Consider the following 12,870-nt stretch of genomic DNA (forward strand, 5'->3'; position numbering starts at 1 on the left):
CTCTTCGCCTCCTCCCGGCGGGGCGGACACGGAGGCTGTGGTCACAGAGCAGTTGCCTCCCCAGAGCGAGCCCAGGCTGACTCTCCACTTGCTCTGTCTCCAGCTGACTCTCTGCTTGCTCTGTTCTCTCCAGCTCACCATGGCTAAACGGCTGCAGGCTCGAAGGCTGGACGGGATCGACCACAACCCATGGTGAGCCAGGCAGGACTGGGTAGGATGGTGGTGGGGGTCCCCTGGCTCGAGGATAGCAGGGCTGGTGGTCCCCGGGTTGGCCAGGACTCAGTGGTACCTAAGACGGCTGCATACTCGGACCGAGAGGTTTGCAGCCTCAGCCCTTGAGAGGTGAGGACCCCCAGCCACCGGCTCGGGTTTGGGTCTCAGCCTCACCCTGCTTGGCTGTGGCATTTGGGGCCGGTGACTCACCTGCCCTGAGCCTCCAGGTCCAGCTAGGAAATGGAGATGCTTCTGTCTCCCCTGAAGGGCCTTGGGAGGATGAGATGAAATACAGTGTGAGCCACGGCTACTACCCAGGCACCGGGCTGAGGGCTTTCCGGGGGCAGGGGGGTGTCTTTCATTTCACACTTAGTAGAGAACAAGATAAGCTAAAGAATATAAGAAGGTAAGACATGGGCGGCTTCTCACCGACACTTGCAGAGCTCAGCATCTTTTCTTTATTGACTCATTCTACATGTGAAAGACGTACGTGCCCGCTGTCACTAGTGATGCAACGGATGCAATTGCAGGTGTGTAAGAAAGATTGAAGGACCTTCCTTCTTTCCCCTTCTCTAACCCCTGCTCCCAGCCCAGTCCCCCTTTGGCCAAGAGCACAGAGCCACCTCTGTACAGGTGGCTGTTGTTTTTATCCAAAAGAGGACCATCTTTTTCTTTCACACTCTCCTCCTGTACCGCATTTTGTGTTTTGCAAACATCTTCCACCTCCATCTTCTCCTCTGATGCTCCCTGGTGTTTGGGATAGGGAAACCAGGCCCAAAGACCCTATGGTATCCAGCTGCCCTCCAGGTTGAGCCCCCAGGGTCCTGCTTCCCAGGCTGCCCTGTCTGTCCTCTCTGTGAGGCAGGTGGACAGGCCTGTGGCCCATTTTGCAGATAAGGTAAAGTCCAGCCCAGAGGGAGGAAATGACTGGCTGGGAGAGGCAGCTAGAGTCTTTCCTGACTCACAGAGCCAGCAGACTCTTGAGCCTGTCATACCCATTCTACAGAAGGGAGGACTGAGGCCAGGAGAAGCCAAGTCTCAGGCAGAGTCAGGGCAGAGCTGGCCAGGGAGGACTGCACAGAGCAGGGAAGCGTGCTAGGAGAGATGAGGGCCATGAGAGGCCCCTGGTTCCTGCGGACCCTCGGGTGGTGGCCTGAGGATCTGGCTCCGTTGTCCCAGCCACCATGGAACACCCACCATCTGACTTTGCATCTCAGCTCTGCTTTAGCCACCAGTGTGGCTCTGGGCAGGTCATGGGCCTCTCTGAGCCTCAGCAACTTCGTGTCTTCAGAGACCTTGTGAAGCTCTGGAGAGAAGAATGACCGATTGTAGACATATTTATTGTTAGGCAAATTCATTGCCACCACCCCTGACTCTTCTGCCCCTTGCCAACCTGGAGCCATGGTGCCAGCCTTTTTATCCAGCTTCTCAGCCTCTCTGCCAGCTTCCCTAAAGAGGTGGCCAGCAGGCAGGCCCAGAAGAAAGGTGGTAGGGGGCCAGAGGCGGCAGATGGCAGGGCTGGTGGGACTACAGTCTGTTCAGAGTAACTCTCCAGGGCCTGACTGTTGCTCCAGACAGAGGTGGACTCAAAAGCCAACTGGGAAAAGCTAATTGGGAGCCATCGGGCAAGTCCCCTGAATCCCACCTTCTCCATCCCCATTGCGACCGAGGAGTAGAGCTTGCCTCATAGACTAACAGAGGCGATATGAGCAAATGTTTCAAAGTGTGGCATTGACAGATGCATGAATGGGTCATGAAATCCATTTAGGGGTGCTCAGCAAGTATTTATAAAGACCAGAGTAGGACAGAATGGGAAAGACTGCCGTGGATCCCACTGGAAGGAGAACGTGGAGTCCCTGTTTGTCTGTCCAGAGTCTGGGATGTAAAAGTGGTTTCTTACCGTGGATCGTGATGGAAAGTTGCAGAGCCCCTGGGCTGAGACATGTGACCAGGATACGACGAGTTATGACCGTAAACAGATCAGGATGGGTGCTAACTATCCAGTTTTTCTAGAGCAAGCCCAACTGCCTTGCTCACCCTGCCCTGGAATGGAGCAGAAATCCAGGTTGGGGTGGAGGGTTCTGCTACCCACTCTCTGTTTGTTGCCCAGGGTGGAATTTGTCCAACTGGCCAGCGAGGAGGCTGATGTTGTAAATTTGGGCCAAGGCTTCCCAGACTTCTCACCCCCAGAGTTCGCCGTGGAAGCCTTTCAGCACGCCGTCAGCGGAGACTTCATGCTTAACCAGTACACGAAAGCATTTGTGAGTCTCCCAGCCCCTCTGGGGGCCTCAAGACATGGGTCTCTGCAGAGGTCCCAGGGGAGGAAGGGGCAGCTCTTTCTGGAGAGCAGGCCAATCTAGATGTTAGGGTTCACGGGGCAGAGCCCTTGAAATTCAGTCCGGCCACGGTTCAGTGTTCACTGACTGTCTCCTTTGTTACAGGCCCTGGGACAGTTCATGGCCTGGGGGAAAGACAGATTAAAAAAAAAACAAAACATGAGCTGGGAGATCAAGGTCTAGTGGGAAAAGCAGTCCAAACAACAGAAGCAGAAATCAAAGGTAGTTGATATGCTGCGATGGAGGAGCTTAGGGTCCTTGGGAACACGAAGAAGGCAAGGAAACCTGAGAGATCAGGGAAGGCTTCCTGAAGGAGGTGACACATAAAGCTGATGAAAGATAGTTGATTTTTTTTTTTGACTCTAAATCCAAAGTTTGTCTGTGAAGGACCACAGAGTAAATATTTGCCAGCCCTGGAGCAGGTTCTTAAACGTTGGTGTGCATCTCACAGCCTGGGGGGAGTGTCTTCCAATCCCACCGCCCAGAGTCTAGCACTGCCAACAGTGTGCTGTGTTGCTGAGTGTTCAGACTTTTGAACTTTTAACTTTAAAAATGTTTATATAAACACATTAGTTTATATGTGTTTAGTTTTCTAACTTTGCTCATGGAATATTTTGATGTATAGAAATTTTTCATTTTCATGTGGTCAAATCTGGTTTGGTAAATCATTTAATTAAGTTCCAGACCTTAGGTTTCAGTCCCTTGGCTTACCCTGGAATGTGTTATAAGTGTCCTCCGCAAACAAGCATATAGATCCAATATTCCTCTCAAAGTGAGGGGTTTCCAAAGCTGCAGCATAAACTCCCAGTCCTGCACTTCAACTGCCATGACCTTGGGCAAGTCATTTCCTTTCCCGGGTCTCTTTTTCCACCTGTTAAATTATGGGAATCAAGTAATGTCTCTCTTGTAAGGCTGCCAAGAGGCTCAGATGGCACAAAAGTCCTTCTTAAAGAAAGTGAAAGTGGCCCAGTCGTATCTGATTCTTTGTGACCCCACAGACTGTACAGTGATGGGGTTCTCCAGGCCAGAATACTGGAGTGGGTAGCCTTTCCCTTCTCCAGGGGATCTTCCCAACCCAGGAATGGAAGCCAGGTCTCCCGCATTGCAGGCGGATTCTTTACCAGCTGAGCCTCAAGAGAAGTCCCTTAAACTCTCTTAAACTTAAAGAGAGGTGTTTAAAGCGTGGAGTTGTTGCTATTTAGAGGGTTCCATTGGACTGTCATTCGTGAAGGCATACACTCTGTCTGGTTCCCCATGAATCCCAGCCCTGGGTGGTGTGCCCGGCACAGAGCAGGCTTCATGGCAAGGGGTGGTGGCAGAGATGAAAGGACCCACCCCACAGAAGGTGACTTGACCCCCAGGTTTGCTGCTGAAAGATGCTAGAATTGCAGAGAGTGTCTGAACAGGAGGGTGGGCCCAGGCCGAGCCAGGCGCCTGACCCGTGCTGTCCTGGCAGGGTTACCCACCCCTGACGAAGATTCTGGCCAGTTTCTTTGGGAAGTTGCTGGGACAGGAGATAGACCCACTCAAGAACGTGCTGGTAACCGTGGGTGCCTACGGGGCCCTGTTCACAGCCTTCCAGGCCCTGGTGGATGAAGGAGATGAGGTGAAGGGGCAAAGCCCGGGCTGGGTCGGGGTGAAGGGTCCGGGTGGTGCCAGCCCCAGCTCATCTGACTTTTGTACTAGGTTATCATCATCGAGCCCTTTTTTGACTGTTATGAGCCCATGACATTGATGGCAGGGGGTCGCCCTGTGTTTGTGTCCCTGAAGCCGGTGAGAATGCTGGTTGGGGTGTGGGTGGGCAGAGGGGTCCAAGGAGTGTGCTGGGTTGAACCCGGGGAGGTGGAAAGAAGGAAGGAAGTGGAGGAGGCCAGTTTCTCCGGGGTGGGGGGAGGGGTGGCCAGAGCCCCAGAGGAGAGCCGGTGGAGACAGATGCCTGGGGGGAGGAGCCGAATTCCTAGAGATGAAAGTCAGGGAGTAAGTATTGCCACCCCCGCCCCCTCCTCTTGCAGAGCCCCACCCAGAAGGGAGAACCGGATTCCAGCAGCAACTGGCAGCTGGATCCCACGGAGCTGGCCAGCAAATTCACATCTCGCACTAAAGCCTTCATCCTCAACACACCCAACAACCCCCTGGGAAAGGTACCTGAGAGACCTCCTCCCCGGGCACCCCTCCAGATTGGCTTGCGTGCCTGTTCTGTTACTCATGTGCTGCCATGGGGCCTCAGTTTTCTTATCCGTCAAGTGGGAGAGCTAACTGTGGAGAGCTCTGAGGATCGAGGCTCCTGGGGTCCCAGGGCCTGGGGCAGGGATCCCCAGGGCAGGTGTCAGCAGTAGGGGGCTGGGCTGGAAGCCTCTATTACTTCCCCACAGACCTGGACCCGTGACTTCACCGCTCCACTTTTCTCATCTGTAAAATGGGAACACGACAGAACCGATGTCAAGGAAGACCCAGTGTTCCACCTGTGTTTCTCCTTTACTGTCACACCATCATCACACTCACAAAGCTTCTGACACCAGATATGTGGGGTTCTTTTTTTCCCCACACTAAGCAGTTCTGTGAGACCAGCTGGGTGTCCCACAAAATCCAATTCAATTTAATTCAGTCCTGACACTGTCTACCTGGAGATGGTGTCAGCTCCCACCGGTGAAGGGCTCAGTCTGACAAGGCTGCCCCCCAACCCCACTTCAGACGCCAATCACAAGTCAGTTTGTGCTTTCAATCTGTGGCTGTAAATCTGAGACGCCCACCTCCCCCCCTTCAGGTTCAATTCATCTGAGTGGCTCACAGGACTCAGGGACACACCTACTAACAGTTATCAGTTTATTAAAGGTGATGATAAAGGATACAGATAAACAACCCGATGAAGAGACAAGTATGGCAAGGTCTGGGAGGTGCCTGAGAACAGGTGCTTGCTTCTGTCCCTGTGGAGTTGGGGGTGCGTCAGCATGAGCTCACCCACCTCTGCAAGCTCCCCAAACCCCATCCTATCGGGATTTTGATGGAGGCATCAATTATCAACTCCATTTCCAACCCCTCTCCCTTCTCTGAGGAAGTGGCAGGAAGTGGGATGTGGGAGGGGGCTGAAAATTTCAGGCTCCTAATCATGGCTTGCGTGGTCTTTCTGGTGACCAGCCTCCATCCAGGAGCCCACTCAGAGTCACCTCACTAGAACAAAAATGCTCCTAGCGCTCTTATCTCTTAGGAGTGTACAGGGGGTTCCATTGCCTGTGTCAAGGTCAGGATCAAAGACCAAGCATTAGAGCAAAAGATGCTTCTAGTACTCTTGTGCATGCGTGCTCAGTCGCTTCAGTCGTGTCCAGCTCTTTGCGACCCCATGGACTGTAGACGACCAAACTCCTCTGTCCATGGGATTCTCCAGACAAGGATACTGGAGTGGGTTGCCATGCCCTCCTCCAGGGGATCTTCCTGACCCAGGGATCGAACCCGCATCTCTTATGTCTCCTGCATTGGCAGGCGGGTTCTTTACCACTAGCACCACCGGGGAAACCCTCCAGGGCTTTTACCCCTTAGTAGTTACATGGGTTTTAGGAGTTCTGTGCCAGAAACCGGGGCAGAGACCAACAGAGATATTTTCTGTTATCTCACAACTGACCTCACAGGGTCACTGTTGCAGGGATAGGAGAGGGCAGAGAAGCCCTTGGCCCCGGCTCTGGCCGGGCGCTCACATCGCTCTGAGCTGGCCTCTCTGGTGGGGGACGGTCCCTGCAGGTGTTCTCCAAGGAAGAGCTGGAGCTGGTGGCCAGCCTGTGCCAGCAGCATGACGTGGTGTGCATCTCGGACGAGGTGTACCAGTGGATGGTCTTCGATGGGTTCCAGCACATCAGCATCGGTGAGCCAAGCCGGCCAGGGCGCCCCCGTAACCCCGGACCTTTGCGGCAGGGCCTTGAGCCCAGTCCGGTGGCAGCGCAGGTCTGGTGATTAGGACCGAGGGGTCTGGACCCACACAGGTCAGGTGACCTGGGGCTGTGACTTCACTTCTCTCGGGACAGGGGAACATAGTGGCACCTACCTCCCGAGGTTGTCATGAGGAGGGGCTCAAATATGTCTTGGAAATAGCTTTACACGGAGTGGAGTCCGTGGCGCTGAGAGCCTGGGTGCCTGCTGGGACCCAGCCCCCACTCCGTGCCCCCACCCCCGTCTCAGCAGCCGCTCTCTTTGATCTTGGGCAGCCAGCCTCCCTGGCATGTGGGAACACACCCTGACTATCGGTAGCGCTGGCAAGACCTTCAGTGTCACAGGCTGGAAGGTGAGGCAACGAGAGTATGGGGGGCCCCTCCCTCTACAATCGTTGGTGGGAGAGGCTGGCCTGGGAATCCGGAAAGGGTTTGGCTGGGCCCCCAAGGGCCTCACCCTCTGCCTGTGTTCTTGGTCCAGGTGGGCTGGGTCCTGGGCCCCGACAGCCTCATGAAGCACCTGCGTACTGTGCACCAGAACTCCATCTATCACTGTGCCACGCAGGGCCAGGTGAGGGGGCGTGGCCATGTGAGGGGCGGGGCCGGATAGGGGCGGGGCAAGAGAGGGGTTTGGGTCAGCTCCAGGGTCGGGTCATACCTGACCCGTTCGCCGCCCCCCCTCCACCCGCCCCCACGCCCTCCCCAGGCCGCAGTGGCTCAGAGCTTCGAGCGGGAGCAGCTGCACTTCGGCCGACCCAGCAGCTACTTTGTGCAGCTCCCACAGCACATCCAGCGCTGCCGCGACCACATGATACAGAGCCTACAGTCCATGGGCTTCCGGCCTGTGATCCCCCAGGGCAGCTACTTCCTCATCACAGACATCTCGGACTTCAGTAAGTGGGCCCGGCCGGGCGGGGCTGAAGCTGGGGCCCTGGAGGCTGCCCAGGACTCAGCACGTCTTCTGTCCCCCAGGAAACAAGATGCCTGACTTGCCCGGAGCGGCAGATGAGCCCTACGACAGACGCTTCGTCAAGTGGATGATCAAGAATAAGGTGGGCTGGGCCTCTGCCGGGCCGCTGTGTGTGTTTGACAGGCTGTGCACTGCTAAGGGTGCCTGACCCTTGAGCTGATGGGCCAAAATCCAGCCCGGCCTCTCAGGGCAGTATTCATTTCAAGGAAAGGAGAGCCTGTTTTTAATGTGCTCCAATAGGCCTTGTGGGCTGGCAGGAATTCCTGCCCTCTCAGGGCCTCAGTCTTCCCATCTGTACAGTGAGTTGGCCCATTAACTCTGAGGTCCATCCAGCTCAGTGCTACGATTCTAAGACATTTCTCCTATGGCTCTGCCCTGACCTGCCAGGTGATCTTCCTTGCTCTCAGCCTCCCTCTCTCCTCTGTACATAAGGAGGGACTTAGCATGGTGCTTTGGGATGTTTTACCTCTGACCTTGACACAGCACTGGGAGGTGCTGCATTGAAGCTTATTCTCTTTCTCCTTCCTTATCGTGGAACCCCTCTGACCCCCTGAGGACCCCCAGAGGCCTGCCAGGCTGTGGGATGGTTGAGACATGGGCTTCCTCCTCCCCAGGGCTTGGTGGCCATTCCAATGTCCATCTTCTTCAGCCTGCCACACCAGAAGTTCTTTGACCACTATATCCGCTTCTGTTTTGTGAAGGTAAAGGACAGCCCTGGGGAGGGCAGAACTCCCCAAGCCTCCTCAGACCTCCTGGGGAGAGGGGTAGGACTGATCTGTGTTGGTGCAGGATGAATCCACGCTCCGGGCCATGGACCAGAAGCTGCAGAAGTGGAAGGCTGAGCTCACGCCCTGAGGTCGTGACATCAGCGCTGGGCCCTGCCTGGTGCCTGCACACTCTGTGAGGCTCTGTCTTTGTCCAGCTCTCAGCCATCCCCAGGTGGCAGGTAGATGGTACTGGAGGAGCCCGTCTCTGTAACACAGAATGATCCCAGGAAGAGTCCTGCTTTTGGTCTTTGGGGAGTCGGGAGCACTTCTTCATGGTGCATGGCTCTGTTCCTGTCGCAGAGGTGAGGGAGGCCTGGCCGGGGCCTCTCCCTGGTGCTCCCTGTGGTGGACTAAATGGTCTTGGATCCCCTCGCCCCTCCCCAGGCTCAGCTGGGACTCCGAGGGCAGACTTCAATAATGTACTGGCCTTGGTCCCAGTCCTGGCCCCAGCCAGGCTTCAGACATCCTTCTTTCCTTATCTACATTTGTTCTTGGGAAGTTGTATTTAGGCTTGAGTCCTCAAGCCAGTACTTTTTGCCCACAATAAAGTTTTAAGCTATTCAGACCCTTACTGGCTGCTTCTCTCTGCTTCACACCTTGGTGCTGATTGCTGGCAGGGACTCAGTCAGAACAGAAGGCACCTTCCACCTCCCTGAACCTCAGCTCCCAGACTCTCTTTCTACAAACGTTTTGGAACCCAAAGAAGGGCAGGGACTCGGGACTTGTCTGAGGTCACCTAGTTAGTTAATGATAAAATCAGGCCTTGGGGCTCAGATGGTGTGTGTAACTATTGTTGGGGGGGTGTGTGTGTGTGTGTGTGTGTTGGGGCCCTTAGTTGTGGGTCTAACAGGAAAGATACAGACAATCAAGTCCCACAAGGATCAGAGTCCAGGCCAGGAGGGCCAGGGATTACATAATTAGAACAAAGGGGAGGGATTTCCCCGATGGTCCAGTGGTTCAGAATCTGCCTGCCAGTGCAGGGCACATGGGTTCAATCCCTGGTCTGGGAAGATCCCACATGCCACAGGGCAACTAAGCCCGCGTGCCACGAGCCCACATGCTGCAGCTACTGAAGATCTCGTGCTCTCTAGCCTGTGCTCTGCAACAAGAGAAACCACGTAAAGAGAAGCCTGCAGGCCGCAGGGAAGAGTAGCCCCCTCTCACCGCAACGAGAGAAAGCCCGCAGGTAGCAGTGAAGACCTAGCGCAGCCAAAAGTAATTCATTACAAAAGGAAAGAATAGAAGGGCAAAGGAGTGTTTCCCCAAACACTTACTGTGCACCTCTGCTTGCCGGACACCTGGACGCCCATCATCTCATTAAACAGCCTCTGAGACAGGAGTTACCGTCCCATGTTACAAGTGAGGAAACCAACTGGGAGGTCGGGTGACTTGTGTGAGGCCCTCCTGCGGGCAAAAGGTAAAGGGAGGGATTTGATCCCCGGAGTGCGCCTCCCACTGGAAAGCAAGGCAACTTCTGAAGTCCTTTTTGGAAGGTGGTGCTGTGGCACCCCACTCCAGTACTCTTGCCTGGAAAATCCCATGGACGGAGGAGCCTGGTAGGCTGCAGTCCATAGGGTGGCTAGGAGTCAGACACGACTGAGCGACTTCGCTTTGACTTTTCACTTTCATGCATTGGAGAAGGAAATGGCAACCCACTCCAGTGTTCTTGCCTGGAGAATCCCAGGGACGGGGAGCCTGGTGGGCTGCCGTCTCTGGGGACGCACAGAGTCGGACATGACTGAAGCGACTTAGCAGCAGCTGGGGACTTGTCTTGAAGTTGCATTTGTGTAACAAGCTCATGGGTTTTGCTCATATCATAGATTTAATTGGGGGAGGTGATGGGAACATACAGCATAATAAAATGTATCGGGTCTTTGTCTGTGGTTCCTGGCACAGAGCTCCTAAAACCCTTCGATTTCCTGAGTGACAGTAGTGTCTTTTGTTATTCCAAATCAACCCCTTCAACCGTGTGTTTTTTAATATAATTTTATTTACTTATTTCTTTATTTTTGGCTGTGCTGGTTCTTCCTGCTGCCCAGGCTTTTCTGTAGTTGCGGGGAGCAAGGGCTACACTCCAGTTTCGGTGCTTGGACTTCTCATCGCAGTGACTTCTCTTGCTGCAGAGGCTCTAGGGATGCAGGCTGCAGTAGTGTGGCTCCCAGGCTTAGTTGTTCCTCGGCATGAGGGATCTTCCTAGATCAGGAATCCAACCCGTGTCTCCTGCATCGGCAACGGATTCTTTACCACTGAGCCACCAGGGACGCCCTCAACCATGTATTCAAAAGGTCAGAATTTTCAGCCCCAACCCCAGACCCCAGGGAGGGTAAAGGACTGGCCATTGAATTCAGTTACATGACTGATGATTTAATCAGTTGTGCATATGTAATAAAATCCCACATAAAAACCCTGAAGTGGGACTTCCCTGGTGGTCCAGTGGCTGAGACTCCATGCTCCCAGTGGAGGGCTCAGGTTCAGCCCCTCATCAAGGAACTAGACGCCACATGCTGCAACTAAGAGCCTGAAGGCCTCAACTAAAGACCCTGCATGCGGCAACTAAGACCCGGCACAGCCAAATAATTTTTTTTTTTTAATTTGTAAAAATTAAAGAAAAGGGCTTCCCTGGCGGCTCAGTGGTGAAGAATCCATCTGCCAGTGCAGGAGACCCAGTTTTGATCCCTACTCTGGGAATATACCACGTACCACAGAGCAGCTAAGCTCCCATACCACAACTACTGAGCCTGTGCTCTAGAGCCTGGGAGCTGCAACTCCTGAAGCCCTTGCACTCCAGAGCATATGCTCTGCAAAAAGAAAAGCCACCACAATGAGAAACCCGTGTACCACAATTACAGAGTAGCCTCCACTCGCCACTGCCAGAGAAAGCCTGCGCACCAACAAACAGCCAGCACAAGCAAAAATAAACACATAAAAAATTTCTTTAAAGATAAGAAAAAAAACCCTGAATCAATGAGGCTCAAGGAGTTTCTGGGCTGGTGAAAACCTCAATGAGCTGGTAGGGCAGCCCATCCAGAGAGGGTATGGAAATTCCATGCCCACTTTTCCACCTTAGTCTATGTACCTCTTACATTGGGCTGTTCCTGAGTTGTATCTTCTAAAATAAAACTGTAAGTATAGCGCTTTCCTGAGGGCTGTGAATCGTTTCAGCAAATTATTGAATCTGGATGGGGTCAAAACCACCACTCCCATGAGGTGGTCATGGGAATGCTGGAATTTGCAGTCAGCTAGGCAGAAGTTGTGGGTGAGTGGGCACCCCACTTGCCACTGGCATCTGAAGTGGGAGGCAATCTTATGGGCTCCCTTAACTTACGAGATCTGTGCCAACTTGTCAGAATTGAATCGAAGCTTAGGACACCCACTTGGTGTCAGAGAATTGCTCTTTGGAACATATTGGTGTTGTGACATAGGACACTCCACTCTGTCCCTTTCCAAACAATGACTTTGCACTACTATCACTGTTCCAAAGTCAAGACTGTGAAACAATACAATTCACAGGCGCAGGCTTGGAGCCCCTTTGCCGTACTACACATAGACTGGTGATAAGAAGGTCCTCCAGAGCCAGAGGAGAAATTATGCTAATAGTTTTCAGTACTAAGGTGTTTTTTTTTTTTTTTTCATAAACTTCTCTCTCTAGTCATGATCCAGCTAATCATCATTATAGATGAATAAAGATGCCCATTTAAAAGAAAGAAAGGAAGCCAGACAGGCAGGAAGAAAGAAAGACAGAAAAAAAGGATTTCTTGGATGGAACTGAGGCAGAAGGCAGATGGGTCCCAGCCTAGGTATTTGCAATAAGGCTCCTGTTTACATTTCTTGGGGCAGGAAAAAAGTGGACTTCAAGCTGGACATATACACGTATACCCCTTGTTTGCATTTTCAGAAACAGGAGACAGATGGGCTCCAGGTTAGATGCTTACAACCAGTCTCCTGCTTGCTCTCCAAAATGGGAGTAACAACTGAAACAGGATATATAGCCAGGCTTTCTCTCCTGAGGACACCTTAAGATAACAGTCATGGCAGGAACAGAGAGCAACTAAACCTTGTTTGAGTAACGAATCAAGAGGCCAGGTATTTCCCATCCTTGGGGCAAGGGAGACATTGCACATGGGCAGAAAGGCTCCCAGGGGGTCAAAAGTCAGGGGATGCCAGGCCATAATAAGTAATGCTTCTTTACTCCCAAAAGCCTCTGCATTGAAATCCATCTTGGAAAAAAGTCGTGCACACATGTTGCCTAGGGCAGGTCAGGTGTGGAAAAATAAATCAGATTGCTGGCCAAAGGTAAACAAAGACCCAGAAGAGCTGTCCTATATAAGTTTTTTAACCACCTTTTTTCTGGTTCCTCCTCATTAGGGGAGATTCCCACACACTTTCTCTCCAGGTGCCCCTGTCTTGCTTCTTTCTTAACTAAGCAAACGGTTTCTCTGTGTGTTCTCCCGCTTGTTGTGCTGTGTCTCTAATAATAAACTTTGTACCCATTTTTACAGTTTTTGCCTCCAGTGAAATATTTCAGCAATCAGACGTCCAGCTGTTTATCCAAATGAGCTGAAAAGGCAGGTCCACACAAAAACCTGCACATGAATGTTTACAGCAGTTTTATTTATAATTGCCAGATACTGGAAACAACCAAATGTCCTTTGAAAGGTGAATGGATA

The 12,870-nt window shown here is 52.8% G+C and overlaps 1 protein-coding gene across 45 annotated transcripts in view; it reads left to right on the forward strand.

Moving 5' to 3' along the window:
• LOC147362440 (kynurenine--oxoglutarate transaminase 1) overlaps nucleotides 1–8,774 on the forward strand; it is a 38,549-nt gene extending 29,775 nt beyond the window's left edge. For 13 of the 45 annotated variants that reach the window (XM_086324615.1, XM_086324623.1, XM_086324630.1 and 10 more), the window contains 12 exons: nucleotides 134–192; nucleotides 2,324–2,474; nucleotides 4,006–4,155; nucleotides 4,236–4,322; nucleotides 4,562–4,690; nucleotides 6,282–6,402; nucleotides 6,743–6,819; nucleotides 6,948–7,037; nucleotides 7,173–7,359; nucleotides 7,439–7,518; nucleotides 8,051–8,137; nucleotides 8,226–8,774. In XM_086324615.1, coding sequence (XP_086180741.1) covers nucleotides 134–192; nucleotides 2,324–2,474; nucleotides 4,006–4,155; nucleotides 4,236–4,322; nucleotides 4,562–4,690; nucleotides 6,282–6,402; nucleotides 6,743–6,819; nucleotides 6,948–7,037; nucleotides 7,173–7,359; nucleotides 7,439–7,518; nucleotides 8,051–8,137; nucleotides 8,226–8,291 — 1,284 coding nt within the window. In that variant the 3' untranslated portion in view covers nucleotides 8,292–8,774. Of the gene's footprint in view, nucleotides 1–133; nucleotides 193–388; nucleotides 744–2,323; nucleotides 2,475–4,005; nucleotides 4,156–4,235; nucleotides 4,323–4,561; nucleotides 4,691–4,921; nucleotides 5,100–6,281; nucleotides 6,403–6,716; nucleotides 6,820–6,947; nucleotides 7,038–7,172; nucleotides 7,360–7,438; nucleotides 7,519–8,050; nucleotides 8,138–8,225 lie in introns of those variants that run through there. The other 32 variants (XM_086324642.1, XM_086324638.1, XM_086324641.1 and 29 more) reach the window with 15 other exon arrangements.
• The last annotated feature ends 4,096 nt before the right edge of the window (nucleotides 8,775–12,870 follow it).

This window comes from Bos grunniens, chromosome 11 (assembly GCF_055505025.1).
Source record: "Bos grunniens cultivar Pamir isolate PY7600 chromosome 11, Bosgru_T2T1.0, whole genome shotgun sequence".
Taxonomy (NCBI): Eukaryota; Metazoa; Chordata; class Mammalia; order Artiodactyla; family Bovidae; genus Bos; species Bos grunniens.